This window comes from Nannobrachium achirus (genome assembly GCF_963921795.1).
Source record: "Nannobrachium achirus genome assembly, chromosome: 17".
NCBI lineage: Eukaryota > Metazoa > Chordata > Actinopteri > Myctophiformes > Myctophidae > Nannobrachium > Nannobrachium achirus.
Window position 1 is genome coordinate 35,248,245 of NC_137824.1, and position 17,118 is coordinate 35,265,362.

At 41.0% G+C, this 17,118-nt stretch overlaps 2 protein-coding genes across 2 annotated transcripts; one reads left to right on the forward strand and one right to left on the reverse strand.

The window, feature by feature from the left end:
• Positions 1 to 9,652: 9,652 nt before the first annotated feature.
• nek12 (NIMA-related kinase 12) lies at positions 9,653 to 12,406 on the reverse strand (the record flags this gene model as incomplete). Its single annotated transcript, XM_080746695.1, has 3 exons — positions 9,653 to 9,807; positions 10,461 to 10,697; positions 11,365 to 12,406. The coding sequence occupies 3 exons, from the start codon at positions 12,404 to 12,406 to the stop codon at positions 9,653 to 9,655; spliced, it is 1,434 nt and encodes a 477-aa protein (XP_080602821.1).
• Positions 12,407 to 13,464: 1,058 nt separating this feature from the next.
• Positions 13,465 to 16,371, forward strand: pin4 (protein (peptidylprolyl cis/trans isomerase) NIMA-interacting, 4 (parvulin)). Its single transcript, XM_080746269.1, has 4 exons — positions 13,465 to 13,598; positions 13,871 to 13,941; positions 15,084 to 15,203; positions 16,032 to 16,371. The coding sequence occupies exons 1-4, from the start codon at positions 13,562 to 13,564 to the stop codon at positions 16,188 to 16,190; spliced, it is 387 nt and encodes a 128-aa protein (XP_080602395.1). The 5' UTR covers positions 13,465 to 13,561; the 3' UTR covers positions 16,191 to 16,371.
• The last annotated feature ends 747 nt before the right edge of the window (positions 16,372 to 17,118 follow it).

Below are 17,118 nucleotides of genomic sequence, written 5' to 3' on the forward strand. Positions count from 1 at the left end.
TCCCTTATGTAATCAATATTAAGCCCATATCTAACAGGACTTCATATGGGAATGCCCATATATGGACACCACATCGGCCACATACCACACTAACAGCTGGTTCTACAGACAGGGATCTCCATGTATGGGCATAAAAGGGTATGATGTCAGATGTCATAGACATCATAGGACTTTCACATAACGAATAACTGAGTACGCATGTTTGGGCATTCACAGCATATCTCCATATACAGTACATGGATCTCTATATATGGGTACCAGGGGTCTCCATATACTGTATGGGTAACTGGTCCGATATACATCACTGGCCAGATGGCCAAGAATTAGCGTGCCCTTTGGGGCGAGGTCGCATGTTGCAACGCCCTGAAGCGTCTTACTAGTATATTAACCAGTAAGACTCCCTAATCGGGAGATAAGCGACCGTTGGTCGCAACAACAACAAAAAGCAGCAAGAATCCCTGCTCTGAGTATCTGACATCAGTGTGATGTCACCTGTTTATGCCCATATATGGAGATCCCTGCTCTGCGTATCTGGTTGCTATGGTAAACAGTTGGTTGCTAGGGTAAAAAAACATGGTTGCTATGGTAAACAGTTGGTTGCTAGGGTAAACAGTTGGTTGCTAGGGTAAAACCATGGTTGCTAAGGTGGTTGCTAACGTACACTAACAGACCAGCAACAACAGACTGTTGCCACAGCAACGTACACAAAGGTTTGTGTACACATGTGGTGTGATGTCATACTGATGCGGAGATATGAGCAGGGCAAAGGTGTGACGTGTGACGTGTGACGGACGGACGGACGGACGGACGGACGGCCGGTGGAGGTTTTCATAGTAAACTGCTCCCTGACGGTCGCAATAAGCGACCGTTGGTCGCTTATCTCCACAAATAGGCCAAAAGTTTGTTTTACCAATTATCAAGACATACGGGCAGTTGACAGTTTGCCATGGTTACTCATTGAAGTTGAATCTCCATATATGGAGATAACCTACGCATCACACTAAGTCTGACCTCACCAGCCCATATTTGGGCATGAGCAACTTATGTCTCCATATATGGAGATATGATGACATCACACAGTCCTCAGCCGATGATGTGGCGTGATGTCATACAATACACAAACGAGCCCTACAGTATAAAGGGGCAATTCTTGCCAGGAAAGAAGCATTTCTTCGACTCAGACCTTATCGCCAGGGTTGGCTTATAGCAGCTGTCGGTAGGACCATATATGGATTCTGTTAGTGTGGATCTCCTAACAGGGCATCATCTGGGATACCATCCCTTTTATGCCCATATATGGAGATCCCTAACAGAATCCCTTTCATGCCCATATATGGAGATCCCTAACAGAATCCCTTTTATGCCCATATATGGAGATCCCTAACAGCATCCCTTTTATGCCCATATATGGAGATCACTAACAGAATCCCTTTTATGCCCATATATGGAGATCCCTAACAGAATCCCTTTTATGCCCATATATGGAGATCCCTAACAGAATCCCTTTTATGCCCATATATGGAGATCCCTAACAGAATCCCTTTTATGCCCATATATGGAGATCCCTAACAGAATCCCTTTTATGCCCATATATGGAGATCCCTAACAGAATCCCTTTTATGCCCATGAGATCCCTAACAGAATCCCTTGTATGCCCATATATGGAGATCCCTAACAGAATCCCTTTTATGCCCATATATGGAGATCCCTAACAGAATCCCTTTTATGCCCATATATTATGGAGAAATCCCTGCTCTGAGTATCTGACATCAGTGTGATGTCACCTGTTTATGCCCATATATGGAGATCCCTGCTCTGCCTATCTGGTTGCTATGGTAAACAGTTGGTTGCTAGGGTAAAAAAACATGGTTGCTATGGTAAACAGTTGGTTGCTAGGGTAAACAGTTGGTTGCTAGGGTAAAACCATGGTTGCTAAGGTGGTTGCTAACGTACACTAACAAACCAGCAACAACAGACTGTTGCCACAGCAACGTACACAAAGGTTTTTGTACACATGTGGTGTGATGTCATACTGATGCGGAGATATGAGCAGGGCAAAGGTGTGACGTGTGACGTGTGACGGACGGACGGACGGACGGACGGACGGACGGACGGACGGACGGCCGGTGGAGGTTTTCATAGTAAACTGCTCCCTGACGGTCGCAATAATTGTTGCGACCAGGTCGCAATTAACTATGGAAACCTGCACATCTTGTCCGTATCTCTGTCACGCCTGACACTGTGGTTCCCCTGACACATCACTGTGACATCACAGGTGATATCACAGATGACATCACTGTGACACATCACAGGTATGCCCATATATGGAGATCCCTGATGTCATCGATATACAGCACTGGCCAGATGGCCAAGACATGGCCCATATCTGTGTGGCTGGTTTCAGATAGGGATCTCCATGTATGGGCATAAAAGGGATTGTATGTTGTGATGTCATGGGAAGCACTCTAACAGAATCCCTTTTATGCCCATGTATGGAGATCCCTGATTTCATCATTATTCAGCCCATATCTAACAGGACTTCATATGGGAATTCCCATACAGTATATGTGGCTGGTTCAGACAGGTTTCTCCATGTATGGGCATAAAAGGGATTGTATGTATGATGTCAGATGTGATAGACGTCATCAGGGACGTGCTGGCCTTTGGGAAAAGCGGGACAACTCCCGAACGGCCGGTTCATTCCCGGCCGGTCCAGGCCGGCCATTAGGAAAAAAAATAAAATAAAATGTCGGCCTTCGTTCCATTTTGGGGGCTGTGCGGCCGGCCAACAAAGTAAATCGTCACTGTCGGGCAGAAACCTCGTATCTCCAAGTTTCAAATGTATACATTTTTTCACAAAGCAAAGCCCTGCTTCATCATACAAGGCTGTTGCACAAAAGTAGTGAAAACAGCCGATCTACAAGCACACAACGCCTCGCGGTGCGTTGTGTGCTTGTAGATCGGCTGTTTTCACTAGTTTAAATCATTTTTAAGTTTCCACCCGACAACGACGAAATATAACAAACAAAACATTTTTAAATGAGGGCCTCTCCAACTCTTTTTCCCAGGCTGAATCAGGGGCCCAGCACGTCCCTGGACGTCATAGGATTTTCACATAACAAATAACTGAGTAAGCATGTTTGGGGTATCACATCATATCTCCACGGATCTCCATATATGGGTACCAGGGGTCTCCATATATGGGTAACTGGTCCGATATACATCCCTGGCCAGATGGTCTTGATGCGACCTCGCCCTAAGCTTGTAGCCCTGAGGCGTCTTACTAGTAATAATATTACATCAAACTTATGGCGCTGACCAAAGACGCTTTGCAGAAAACAAAACAAAAAACTATTAAATAAGAGAAAATAGCTCAAATTAGAATGAGTTTTCAAAAGAAGAGAGGTTGGGGACTCCTTTTTTAGTGGGTATGGAAGTATTTCCATAGAGAGGGGGCAGATGTCACCCCAGGATATGCGTTTGGTCCAGGGGTCAACCAGGAGCATAGGGATTACACAGTAGGTCCTAAATGAAGTTAACTACTGTTGCAGACAAAGCATCCCAACACACGTTCACACAACTGCTTTGTTGTGATTGAAATCTGTTATTAATGCATTAAACGCCTTGTTTTTGTGTGTGTAAAGTGTATAGAATGTTCAGCTACTGTGTGACTTCCTTCTGGTGTTTAGAACACAAACAGTGCAGTTACACTGTTGTTCACAAGTCTCATGGACAATTTGCAAAAGCACATATAATTATGAACATGTTTTATTTGAAATCAACAGCAAAGTGTTTCTGCACATACAGTATGACTTCTCGAACATATTCAACAATCATCAATAAATAAATAAATAAATACTTTAATAAATAAATAGACATCCAGCTACAAACATAAAACAATAATAACATTCCCTGAACTTCCATGACATCTAATTAGAATATACAAATAAATACTTATGGGTTTATACAAAAATACTGTACATACAGTATAGAATACTATGTCCAGCATAGTCATACATTATACTGTAAGTGTCATCTTGATTTTATAAAGTAAAAACATGTAAACAGGGTTTCCATTAGGGACCACAGGTGCATGCGGGATCACAGGTGCATGGACTGAACTTCTCATGTCCCTCTTCCTTCCTTAAACTGTCGTGCTCTGCATGGAAAAACAGTGGTCAAATCAGTAACAACAACCACTGTCTGGGAACAACACTGAACACAACAAAATGATGAAAACTAAAAGCTACATAATTAGAAAATGTGTCATAAATGTCAATTTGCCAAAAATATACAAAGTACCACGTAAATGTTGTCTTGTATGTGTAAGTGTTGAGAAAGGGAGCAGAATATGTACCCCAGGGCTACTTACGCATATGGTATTCAATTTCTGAAGGAATCTGATGTAAGTGTTTATGTTGAGATGCAATTTGCGTTTGCTAGCAGGTTTGCTAGTAACACTATCTGATTTGCAGTTGTTGTCCCCCTTTTGAAAAAAAGACAGAGAGGAAGACAGTGTACTTTGAGTTTACTGGTTACAGTTTGCACATCCGTTGTGGCTGATTGACAGAGAGGCTTGTGATATGAGATTCAACTCAAGAGATTCATTCAAAGTGTTAGGTGCATATCAACATCCGTCTTAATTCAAAAGAAGAAAATGCATCACTAACCTGGTGATGTTTAGAGAGAGTTTCTGCGCCACTCTTCAGGCTCTGTACAACATCACTGGTCTCAGTGGTCTGTGAAATCTTCTTATCCAGTTCATGTACAAAATGCTTCAGGTCCTTGGCAAAGGTACCGATGCAGTTACACTATGGGACAAATGACAGGGCCTGGTCAGGGTACTGCAGTTTTGTCGAGTAGAACAAATAAGATGTGTCTTGGTTGAACAGCAGAAGAACAAGTTGAACATGAAAAGGTTTCAGTGCTCCCATAATCAACTCATGAATTACTTACGGCTTCCTCGTTCATTTTCTTACTTGGCACTTTAAAGGTGATTGCCTGTAGAAATAGACATAATATTGTTTTTATTATTATTATGAATCATCTGGATGGTTATGACAAGATTATAACGATCACGTGTATGCAGATTCATGAGTTTTTGCTCTACACTATCAATGTCTCTCTCCAGTCAGTGTAAGTGTGTTTCAATTTCAATTTTCAAATGATTGTTTGTTTTAGGGACACCATATCAAAATGTGTGGTTTAAAATACAAATTTCAACAAATCGCAACTTTACATGAAAAATACATACAGTATTTAGTGTTGCACTTTCAATTTATTGAATTTTAGTTTTTATATTTATACATTACATTTATTTGGTGGAGCCCCAGTTTGAAAACCAATGTGCTAGATCATACAAATAATTCTTCAGTTCTACTTACGGCTTCTAATTTAGCATGTTGTATTGCCTTTAGACCCTTGAAGATCTCGTCCCTGGCTGTCTGGGCCTCCTTGGTATCAGCCTTGCAGAGATGTAGCAGGACACCTAGAATCATCATGTACTTCATATTCAACATGTTTTCTTCTCTCTCCTTCTTTCTTCTTTGTTTGCTTTTGAAGTGTTGATTGAGTGAATTTATGGTGACTGCAGTCTGCCTTTTGAAGACTAAAGAAGAGGAAGCTGTGGTGTCATCTTCGTCTACACGTACGCCTACAATACGTGGAAATAGTAATGAAGTTTTGGCTTTAATTGGAATCGATCTTCATGGTTGGATCCTTCCTACCTGTTTCCAAGTTTCCACATGCAGGTTGAAGGTAAATGCCGCTCTGTGGATCTGTGTTCTACTGCCTACATATGCCCAAAGGAATGTTGATACACTGACTGGGACATGTTTAAACGCTGACAGTCTTGTTATTTGGTAAAGCTTGTAACATGCTCATACTGTATATGCAGAATTTTGTCGTGAAATTATCATCATCATCATTACCTTTATTTCAACTAGGAATACAGTTGAGGGGCACAGGCTCTCATTTTCGAAAATGTTATCCCGTGATTTTGTAACCTATTTTTCACCCAGTGCCAATCGACTAAGCTGTAATCCTGGGCGCAACTCTCCCTCTGCCAACCCGAGGAGAGCCCCAGACTGAGCTCATGCTTCGTTCAATGCACGAGGAGTGAGCAGGTCGCTTCTTATCTCCTGACAGAAGGGAGTTTGCCCAGTAGCCAGGACGTAGCGCTTGGAAGGAACACATTATTCCAACCAGTGCGGAGGGGGAGGCACAGAGACCAGGATTACAGCATGTTTTTTTGTGAGGGTACCTGCCCTAGGGGACACAGGGAGAACATACAGACGCCACACAGAAAGGCCCTTTCGCCCACCTGTGGTATGGGCACTGATGATAGGCTATCATTTTCAATGTAGCCGAGATACAGAACACAATAATCAACAGGTATAGACACCCATATACAGCAAAATTAAAATATATGAATCAGAATACAGAAAATACTCAATAACTAAAATACTTAAATAACTAAAACAAATAAAATGAAATGAAGTATAATAAAGTAGTTACAATCTTGAACAAAAGTGTTGGAAATTATCATTCCTTTAAAATGAGTTGAAATGTACAACAAACCATGTGTTATCAAATGTGTTACTGTAAGTTCAGCATTCTATGATGCCTATGCAAGGCCTTTGGACTCAACATCTGTGGAAGTTTACTTAAACATTGTGAAAAAGAACTGAGTCAAGTTTTTTTTACAGGAACATCATGCACTTAAGGTATGTAAGGATAGTTTTCCCACCCTGTGTCTCAGCGTTTGCAAACCAAATCTAGTTTCAGTTTCAGTGCACTCTGTGATGTAACACTGTGCACTGAAACTGATTTCTCACGTTCTCTCTCCTTCACACTGTCCATTTGTGAACAAAATTACAGTAGGAAATCTATAGCTGATAATCATTTCAAGTCCAAAATGATGTTTCATCAGAACAACTGTTAACGTGAGTCATCAGGGTTGCAACTTGATTGCCAATTAAAAACAAGTCTCATGATGTTAAATCCTACTAAATGAATCTACTACTCTTTGAATCCTAGTAAGCTTTTCGGCTTATTTACACATATGTATCTCATATAACAATAGAACAAAGTACTTTGCATATATCATCACATCGGGTACAGTACATATATTATATATACATATAACATTAAATTCATAAGAGGAGCGACCCGAAGGCCGAATTGTTAGGCCGCGTACCACATGGCTCTAATGCCTGACAGCGAGTCCCTGGTTCGATGGCCGACTGAACCATCTGTTGCAGGTCACTCCTTTACACTGTCTCCATGTCTCTAGACACTTAGCCTCAGGTACCCATGCTTTGTTTTTTGAGCGGTGGTCACACCGTCTCCTATACGTGGCCGTGTGTGTATGCGTCCGTCCGGCCGTCCGTCCGTGTATGTAGCCTCAAGCCTGCAGTACCTTTTCTGACCACACATGTTAAGGGAGGGGCGCTGTTGTTCTCACACACACACACACACACACACACACACACACACACACACACACACACACACACACACACACACACAGGGGAGAAGGGTGGGTCAGCATGTGTGGTCAAGTATTATTATTATTATTAACAAACTGAATGTTTTAGGGTCAAATAAATTAGAGTGTGTGAAGAAATTTTATTTTTAAATTGGAAATGTAACATTTTGATTTAATTTCAAACGCAATTAGTTATATACTCATGTTAACTTCATGAACTTAAATAAAAATACATTGGACTTAAAAAATACAATTAATTATACAATTAAGTAATTTAATATTACTATACTAGTCATTAAGCTACTAATATGATGTAATTAAAGCAGGTCATGTTTGCTATTGTAACAGCTGAAATCAATAATATATCAGTATTCTGGTATTAACCTGCGGGCCGCATTAAGTGAAGGTGGGGGCCGCATGTGGCCCCCGGGCCGTCAGTTGCCCATGTATGCATCATGGAAGTGGTGATAACTTGATACCATCAAAGGAAACGGATGTGTGCGCACAGGTGTTAAAATGAAGGGGCAGAGGGAAAGAACATCAAATTCATGTCCATGACAGCAGAATCTATTCATCGAAGGAAAGTCTCAGATAAAATTCTCCATAAGTCCATGGCTGATGATGACCAGCGACAACACGTTATGTACAGAGCATTGGTGAATGAACCTGACATAGACGCTGGTTCATCATTCTCTCTTTCTCATGGTTCAGGTGTCTGTGAGTGCTATTTATAGCAGCAGGGTTTCTGTGGGTTTTGTGCATGGCATGCATGTAAACATTATGTGCATGCAAGTGACTGAGGATGGGCGAGAGAGAGAGAGAGAGAGAGAGAGAGAGAGAGAGAGAGAGAGTGAGAAGGGAAATCTCTGGCTGACTAATGAGTTGATAGTGTGATGATAAGTGCATCCTGTTTTTCCATTGCATGCAACTCAAATCTACTATTACATTTACACGGGTCTTGTTGAGATGGGAATTCATAATACATGACGACACTCTAATTAATTAGATAGCTTTATTTTACAAATAAGCATTGGATGTCCAAAAGGAAATGGGTAAAAAAATAACCAAAGGATCAAATTTAGTTTGTATTACTTTTCAATGGTTAACTATTTATAAGACTCAGATACACAGACTTAAAGGGATATTCCACTTTCAACAGGGAGCAGTGGAAGGGCCTCTCTCCACATACACACCCATTGTAACGTCAAACTCCATTTTAACCATGGTAGATTCATTAAAAACACCCATTATTTTTCTGGTGACTCATACTACCCTCCTAATACATGAGCAGGCCGTGTTTTTTCGATAACTTTTTTCATTTATTTTTAATAATTATTTGGGAAAATGGAGAAAATGAAATACAAAAGAATAATTATTAAAAATAAATGAAAAGTTATCGGCCTGCTCACATATTAGGAGGGTAATATGAGTCACCAGAAAAATAATGGGTGTTTTTAATGAATCTATCATGATTAAAATGAAGTTTGACGTTACAATGGGTGTGTGTGGGGAGAGGCCCTGGGCCTGGAGGGCCTGGTAACATTTACATCAAATATCTAAATATTCAATCAAGCTAATTAAAAACTGTTCAGGGTGTTCATAAAAGCCTGATTAGATGATAAAATTACCAAAAGTTTTTTTGAAAGTGAAATATCCCTTTAAGCTCTATTTGAGCATTACATGTTGTTACAGGCAATGATTTTCTAAAATGTAACGTTTTCAAAAATAGGCCTACTAGATCTATGTGTTCATATCGTAATCACAATTCAAAGTGTTGTGAGTTTGTAGATCTGCTATTTTCTGTTGTTTTAAGCAACACTGTCACACATTGTATAAAATAGGGCATTCATTTATTTAAAAAAAGAAAACAAAAAGATGAAATATAGAGATACAAGGTTTCTGCCGGACAGTGACAGTATGAATGCAACATTGTTATCACATCAAGTACACCTTTTCTGTCTTTCAATTAAACGTGTATTAGTTACATCTTACTGTAGTTTCCCAGAGTGATTTGTTTGACCTTTGTCCTAATACATTCATGGTGCAATGCATTCTAAAGACAAAGTAGGGTGGACTGGACTCTAGATCTCTTTATCCCCACCTAGTGTTCTGTATATTAATTATCAACAAGAAACAATGCCAGAAAATTACAGCAAGCACTCACTAGGTTGTTTCCTGGTCAATTGTGAATATGAGATGGCAGGTTTCAAGGCGGTCCACCCCTAGTGTGTGCTCAAACTGCGGCTGCAGGTCCTTTGGACTGAGGCCCTTCTCAAATTGTCCCCGAATGTCTTCAAAGAGAGAAGACCCGATGTCCTCTGCAAGTAAAACACAGAAAATCAAACAATGACACAAATGGGTCCCGACCCACTGTTTGGGAACCAACTACATATAACATTCCACTGTTATCCTCCACAACTAGGGTGACCAGATGTCATTGTCCCCCTTTGCGTGGGACAGTCCCACATTTCCATGACTTTTCAGGCGTCCCACAAATTGAGACGCTTTCCCACATTGTGACTGGCAGGTGTTGATAGGTGTGCTGATTGTTGCTGAAGCTTAATGTGAAGCTTAACGTGAACTCACAGCAAGCTAGACTGTACCACAATGGACACAGAACTGCTCTAGCAGCACGTGAACATTATAGGGTAGATATCATCCTCCTAATAGTTGGCTTTCCGTTGAAAATCTCTCTCATTGTCTCATTTCCCTGCAAGAAGTTTTTAAGCCTGTTAAAATAACAGGGAGAAAATATCCCCTATTGGGGGATTAATAACAAAATGATAGGCAGTATTATTAGGGCTATGGTCGAATATGACATCAAAGCATTTAATTAGCAACTTAAATACTAAGTTCTAAGTTGCTATTATCGACCCCAACCCGCCCGTCCACCCGTCCCACATTGTCACTTCTGTCCCTCAAATTAACAGTTTGGATCTGGTCACCCTATCCACAACACACAAGTTATTACCCATGATGCACTGGTCCCTTAGCGCTTTCAGCGTGACGACGAAGCCTCCAGCATCGCTGAGGTGAAACTCCTCCTCCTGTGGGTCACTACCATCATTCCACCGCGACTGGGGTGAAAGTTGGAGAGCAGCACGGGCCGTGTGAACCAAAGCCTCCAAATCCTCCAATTCCTCCTCATCCTCCTCTTCCTCAAAGTCATCCGGATACTCTCTGTGCTCTGACACGTCATAATGGGCCTCTGCAAAATGTAAGGCAGAGGTTGAAACTGCATTTACACAAAACATTTAGTGTTTGCTTGCAAGTGCACATACTATGGTGAGACAGACACATGTTCAATTAAACCAAAGCCTAACTCTTAGGATGAATGAACAGAAGATAAATCATATTGCTGATTCCATGCTCATGTTAACCTAAGCGTACTGAGTGTACAGTGTGTCGTATTGCTTTGTTTTTTGTTTGTTTCTTTTTCTTCCCTCGGCCTGTGTGTTATGGACCAAGCACTTGTTCAAGGCCCCCTTTTTTCAGCAAAGGAAAATAGACAGAACTATGATTCCATTATGTCAATTGAGGTGTATCTATTGGAATGCTATTATGTTATGTCTCTCAATAACGCACTGTTAGACTGATGAAAGGTTCTTGGTTTACCTATGATTCTAGATTACTATCTCTATGAATTTGATATATCACCTCGTGTTTACGCTCTCTGGATTAAGAGCGTCTGCTAAATGTCCCAAATTGTCAAATTGTTACTTGAACTATATATGGTATTCTGTATCAATGGTGTAGGAGTGCTGGCACTTTGCAGCCTGGATTATACAGCTAAAAAACGTTGTGTGCTTTACCAAAAGGTTCAGTAGAAGTGTTTTCCACTAGAGAGCTGACAGGAGTTGAGTGCCTCTGCTCACTGTGGTCTTCAAGAGAGGACAAGCTTTCATCATCATCATCATCATCAAAATCCTCAGAGTAGTCCGTTTGTCCCCCAACACTTATCGCATCTTCGCTCTCCACATCTCCAGAACCGACCGCCATACTTTCTTGTCCCCCTTCTGCTGTGTGGGACTGACCGGCTGGATCTGTGCTTACGGCGTTGTCACTGTCCTGGTTGGGAATGATGACTACCTCTCTCTCTCGTTGCTTCACGTATTCCCTGAGCCAGTCATGCACAAAAGCAATGCCAAGTATGGAGGCGGCACTGGGTCTGCTTTCTGCGTTGCGGCAGATCATCCTCTGGATCAGTGAAGAGATGTTGTCAGTGTATGCGTCAGGCACCGGGCTGTATTCTCCTTTGATAATCTTGTAGAAGAGACTGAGCAGGTTTTCAGCTGTGAATGGTGGCTGGAGAGAACAGATCTCGTACAGCAGGCACCCAAGAGCCCAGATGTCAGACTTTGAGCTGTATGGGATGTCCTGACAAAGCTCCGGACTCAGGTAACTTGGTGTCCCGACACACGTTTGCGCCATTTCTACCGTGTTGGTCAGAACTTTGGATATTCCGAAGTCCCCCAACTTTATCACACCTCTTTTAGTTAGTAGCACATTTGAGGTTTTGATGTCCCTGTGGAGTATTTTTGCTGTGTGTATATAATTCACCGCCATGGTAAGCTGCACAAACCACGTCATTATAGTGCTCTCTGTAAAATATTCATTTGTTTTCCTCCCTTTAACCTTGTCATCTAAGGTTCCCCCGTCACAGTAGTCCATCATGATGTAGATGAATCCATCGTCGCCGTTCACAAAAACATCGCTGCATTTTACTATATGAGGATGCTCAAGTTGCCTTATGATTTCAGCCTCTTGAAGAATGGCCTTCTGTGTCCTTGTCTTCTTGGACTCGACCACTTTTATTCTCTTAACCGCGTGCATGCTCTTGTTCTCCACATGTCTCATCAGAAACACGTCTGCGACACCTCCATGGCCAAGGCACAAGATATTCTCATACTTATCCATAGGCCTACTTAAGTATTTAAGTAGGGTTAAAGAATAGTCAACTTAAAAATATATATAATAATAATAATAATAACAAATAACCCCAAAGAAAGTGCTACAATAAGAAGCCAGCAGTCATTCAAACTCAAAGCCAAAGCTAACAAAATGAAATGGCACTCTTGTGTTTACAGTCTGTCTCATGGTTTGGTGTCATCGCCATAGTAACAGTTTGGCTCTGCCCCATGCTCTGCCCTCAAGCCCAGGTAATGAGATTCTATTGGTTAATACAATGTATTATAATAATGTATAACCAATAGAAACCCAGTACTGACTGACTTTGACATGTAGCGCTGTAGCCTACCTGACAGTCATGTAGCCTTGGGCAAGGCTTACCAGCCTTTACTCATCTGTCTGTCATGTAACTTCTTGTTGATTTTTAACTTATTTTAATGTTCGAAATAAAGAAATATAAAATGAAAAATGTTAAATGTTGTTAGATGGCTCCCAACTGTTCAGTGGTGGAAAAAACACTCAAATGATTTACTCAAGTAAAAGTATCAATACCACAATATTTGCCTCTGAGATGTAGTGGAGTAGAAGTATCGATGTATACTCAAGTAACGTAATACATAGAACTTGTGCTTACATTACTTGAGTAAATGTACTTAGTTACTTTACAAGTACAACACTGCAACAGTTAATTGAGTTATTTTAGCCTCCACCTGACAGGTGGCTCAACAAGCAGGTAAAATAATCCGTGTGTAGGCTGAAAATGTTGTTGACAGTTGATTCTAAATAAATTCAGAAAGGCTAATTAAAATGATCACGCAAAGACTGGCTTCGTTTTAAATATGCTACTGCACTTGAATTAATATTAAACGAAACTTTTTTTCTTTTTCTTTTTTTTATCATTTAGTCTTCGTCGTATAACGGTGTCGCGCCGAAAATGGCCGATCTCCAAACCACCAGCTCCAGGCCTCCAGCTAGCTAACCATATATCTATGTATGTAGCTAACAACATTGCGACTCTTGTAGATCTGCTCATTTTGCCCTGCGCGCTGTGCGCACGCGCAGTTTCACGCAGGTTTTTCACAACACAGAATGGTCTGCTTTCCAGTGTTGCTGCTTGAAGTTTAGGACTCATTCTTCTATATTATCATAATTATTATAATAATAATGCCTCCAAAGGGGAAGGGTGGCAAAGGTGGCAAAGGTTAGTCTTCACTCCCTGATTTGAACCCCTTTTCAAGGGTTATTTACAGCAAGCAATCTGAAGCACCAGCACCCAAAAGCTAGCTAACGTTAGCATGATGCATGCTATCACATGTTGCCATACAGTGTAATATAGGCTATAGCGTGCTGTAGCCCTGAATACATGACTATCATATACATGATATGATAGTCATGTATTCAGGGCTATTATAATAGCGTGCTGCTGCGTGACTTAATTGAAATATTTAATTCAATGTTTACTTGTTTGTACAGGTGCAGCAACATCAGGAGGTGGAGACACAGACAAAAAGGAAAAGGCACAAAAAGGAGGCACAGCTGTGAAGGTAAGAAATACTGGGCCCTGGAATATTATTTACACATTTTACTGTTATTGCTAATATGTAGTATGTGTTATTGTTTATTATTGCTGCTACAGTATTGAGAAACCAAAAACAAATATACGATACATGGGATGCTGATAATGATTAGCCTAGTAAACTAGATTCCTCCTGCCTTCTGATTCTGGTTTACGTGGCTAGATGATGACCTCATGCCAAGATGTTAGTGATTACTCACTCACTTGCCATCAATTGGGATTTTATAAAATGTCTGTCCAGTTATCTTGTATGTGGTATGATGCTGGGCACATGACTAGCATCTATGTGATTACATTTCTGGAGAAGATCTATATCTTTTCCTTTGAAAGAGAGATTGGTAAAGTCCCTGCCCACCACCACGGAGGTTGTGGGTTTCGAATCCACCGCGGTGCATCCGGTTTCGTCGGGCGTCTATGATGCGACCACAAGCCCAGGGGAGGGTAATAGTCTTACAAGCTGGGACAGCACCTGTCAGTAGGGAGTGTCAGGGGAGAGGGTGACATTTTAACCTGGTGAAAAGCTAACCTGCCGACGTGGGTGAATGTTAACCTCTATCTGCCTAAACCTAACCCCAACCTCAGTAACCGTGATGCGGGTGAGTAACTAACCTGCCGACGCGGGCGAGTAGCTAAGCTGCCGACGTGGGTGAATGTTAACCTCTATGCCTAAACCTAATCCTAACACTAACCTCAGTAACTGTGACGCGGGCGAGTAGCTAACCTGCCGACTCCCTTAGTTGAAATGATGGGACCTAGGAATAGCGAGACTTCCCCATGTCAGGGCCCCATGTCCCGTTGTTTCGAGGTCCCAGTAGTCTGAGGCTAACCTGCCGACAACCTGCCGACGCAGGTGAACGCTAACCTGCCGACGCCGGTGAACGCTAACCTGCCGACGCAGATGACTGATAACCCAAAGCCTAAACTCTAACCCTAAACCATGACCTAACCCTAACTGGACTACTGGGACCTCGAAACAACGGGCCATCAAAATATCGAGATTTTGCAGAGTAGGGCGAATGGCCCTATGTCCTCCCGGTGGGGAGGAATTAAGTCCCAAGAAGTCTACACATACTGTATTTATCTCATTTCTCTCTGCTCCCCTCCCCCAAGGTGCGGCATATCCTCTGTGAGAAACATGGCAAGTGCATGGAGGCGATGGAGAAACTGAAGGCTGGGGTCCGTTTCAGCGAAGTAGCAACACAGTTCAGTGAAGACAAAGCCAGACAAGGAGTAAGAACAATGCGTGTTCCTTGGTTTTATTTCGTTTTGGGACCAGTTTAACTTAATTTACTATCAGTATTAGCTGCTACTAGCCTTGTGGAGATGAGCTTGAAGTTCGATTGTGATGACATGAGAGAAATAAAGCAACATCGTGGTCCTATGATTGTCTTCTGCTGCTGGCAGGGTCAGGATGAAGTCTTTAGGTCTTTGCTCCCGTCTCTCTGTCCATAGTTTCCTCTCCATGGTTTTCATCTAATTAGAAGTAGAGTGTTTAAACAGTGATAGATCTATATTCTGATTGTACTCATTCTGTTGTTGAACACTATAAGCAATGATAACTATCAGAATATAGTGCTTTAGCTTAAGAAAAAGAAGAGAACAAAATCACTTACCCTACCTTTTAATTAATTAAAAACAGCTTTTCCTGATGTGACCAAGTTGTTGTTTCAGCTGTTTAAGTCTGACAAAACAGTCTAGTACATGCCATGGTTCTTGGAAATAGATTTTAAAATATCTCCACTAGATGGCACAATTAACCAACCCAGTTAATGTATGTGACAGCAACACAATGCAACCATATGCTCTGCTGTCATAGATCATGACATGGATGGACATCTTTTGCTTTTTGTATTTTGGGGATGCCATTATAGGCACACACAATAAAAAGTCAAAGAATTTGAAAATAATTATAAAAAGCTTTCAAAAACTGAGAATAGCTATCCGTCAAACAAAGTACAAAGGACAAAGTATTTAAATTAAAAACAGCAAAAATCATTCAATAGTGTGCATATAGTGTAGTGATTTGTGTGAATGGCTGATTTGGTTTGCTTTTGACAGGGTGATCTGGGTTGGATGACACGAGGTTCCATGGTGGGGCCCTTCCAAGATGCAGCGTTTGCCTTGCCTGTCAGCACTATGGATAAACCTGTGTACACGGACCCGCCCGTCAAGACCAAATTTGGCTACCATATTATTATGGTAGAAGGCAAGAAGTGAAATGGGAAGTGGCTACTTTCACATGTGGACATAATTTCAGAAGCAACTTTTCTTTGGCACATTGATTTGTGTAATTGCATTGCTTACTTACTGTCTCTGCTTCGTATTTTTATATTTCTCATGAACAGTTCACTGGGCAAGATAAGATTATTACAAGATAATTAAATGGTAAATTGTGAAATATTAACAGAATTGTCTATTTTTGTATTTATTTTTTGTTGGGCAAAACAAATGTATTTATATTCATGGAGGGGATTGATGGGGTTGTATGGTGAAGCAATGGTTGCTTCACCCACCCCCCTTTACCCTTTTCTTATTATAGTACAATTTTTTTTTATGTTGTGTACCATAAATAATTGCTTTTCCCCAGATAATTTACATTTTGTTAAAAAATATAAACAATCAAAACAAAAACTTTGTATTTGTACCAAAAAGTTGTACACAAAGCCAAACATTTTAACACATCCCCAACGATAGATGGCAGTGTATGCTTACAAACTATCTAGTGTTCTATATCCCATGGCCCAGAGAGACGGTATGTTGCAGACGCAGTGTGATTGGCTAGTTCTCAACAACTTTAGTTTTAATAAATTATAACGACTTCCTTTCTAAATTGGCAAAACCAATCTGGCAACACAACACATACAAAAAAATAAAATAAATGGTGTGTGTGTGTGTATAATATAAACATTTGGTGTGTGTAGGCTATGTATCAGGTTGAGTTATTGATAGGGGAAAAAAGTCATTTTAGGGTGAACTAAAAATTGTACTGTATTTCCAATTTCCAATACTTTTACTTCTACTCCACTACATCTCAGAGACAAATATTGTACTGAAACGGGACATTCTGCGTAAATGAGTAGCCTACTTTTACTTTTGGCAAGAAAATGTTGATGTCAATACGGAAGTACTTTTACTCAAGCACACG

Excerpts from the sequence above, each read along its gene's own strand:
- pin4 (XM_080746269.1), top strand. The coding sequence starts at position 13,562 with ATGCCTCCAAAGGGGAAGGGTGGCAAAGGTGGCAAAG. Across the intron at positions 13,942-15,083 it reads AAGGAGGCACAGCTGTGAAG|GTGCGGCATATCCTCTGTGA; the intron begins GTAAGAAATACT and ends CCCTCCCCCAAG. Across the intron at positions 15,204-16,031 it reads AAGACAAAGCCAGACAAGGA|GGTGATCTGGGTTGGATGAC; the intron begins GTAAGAACAATG and ends TGCTTTTGACAG.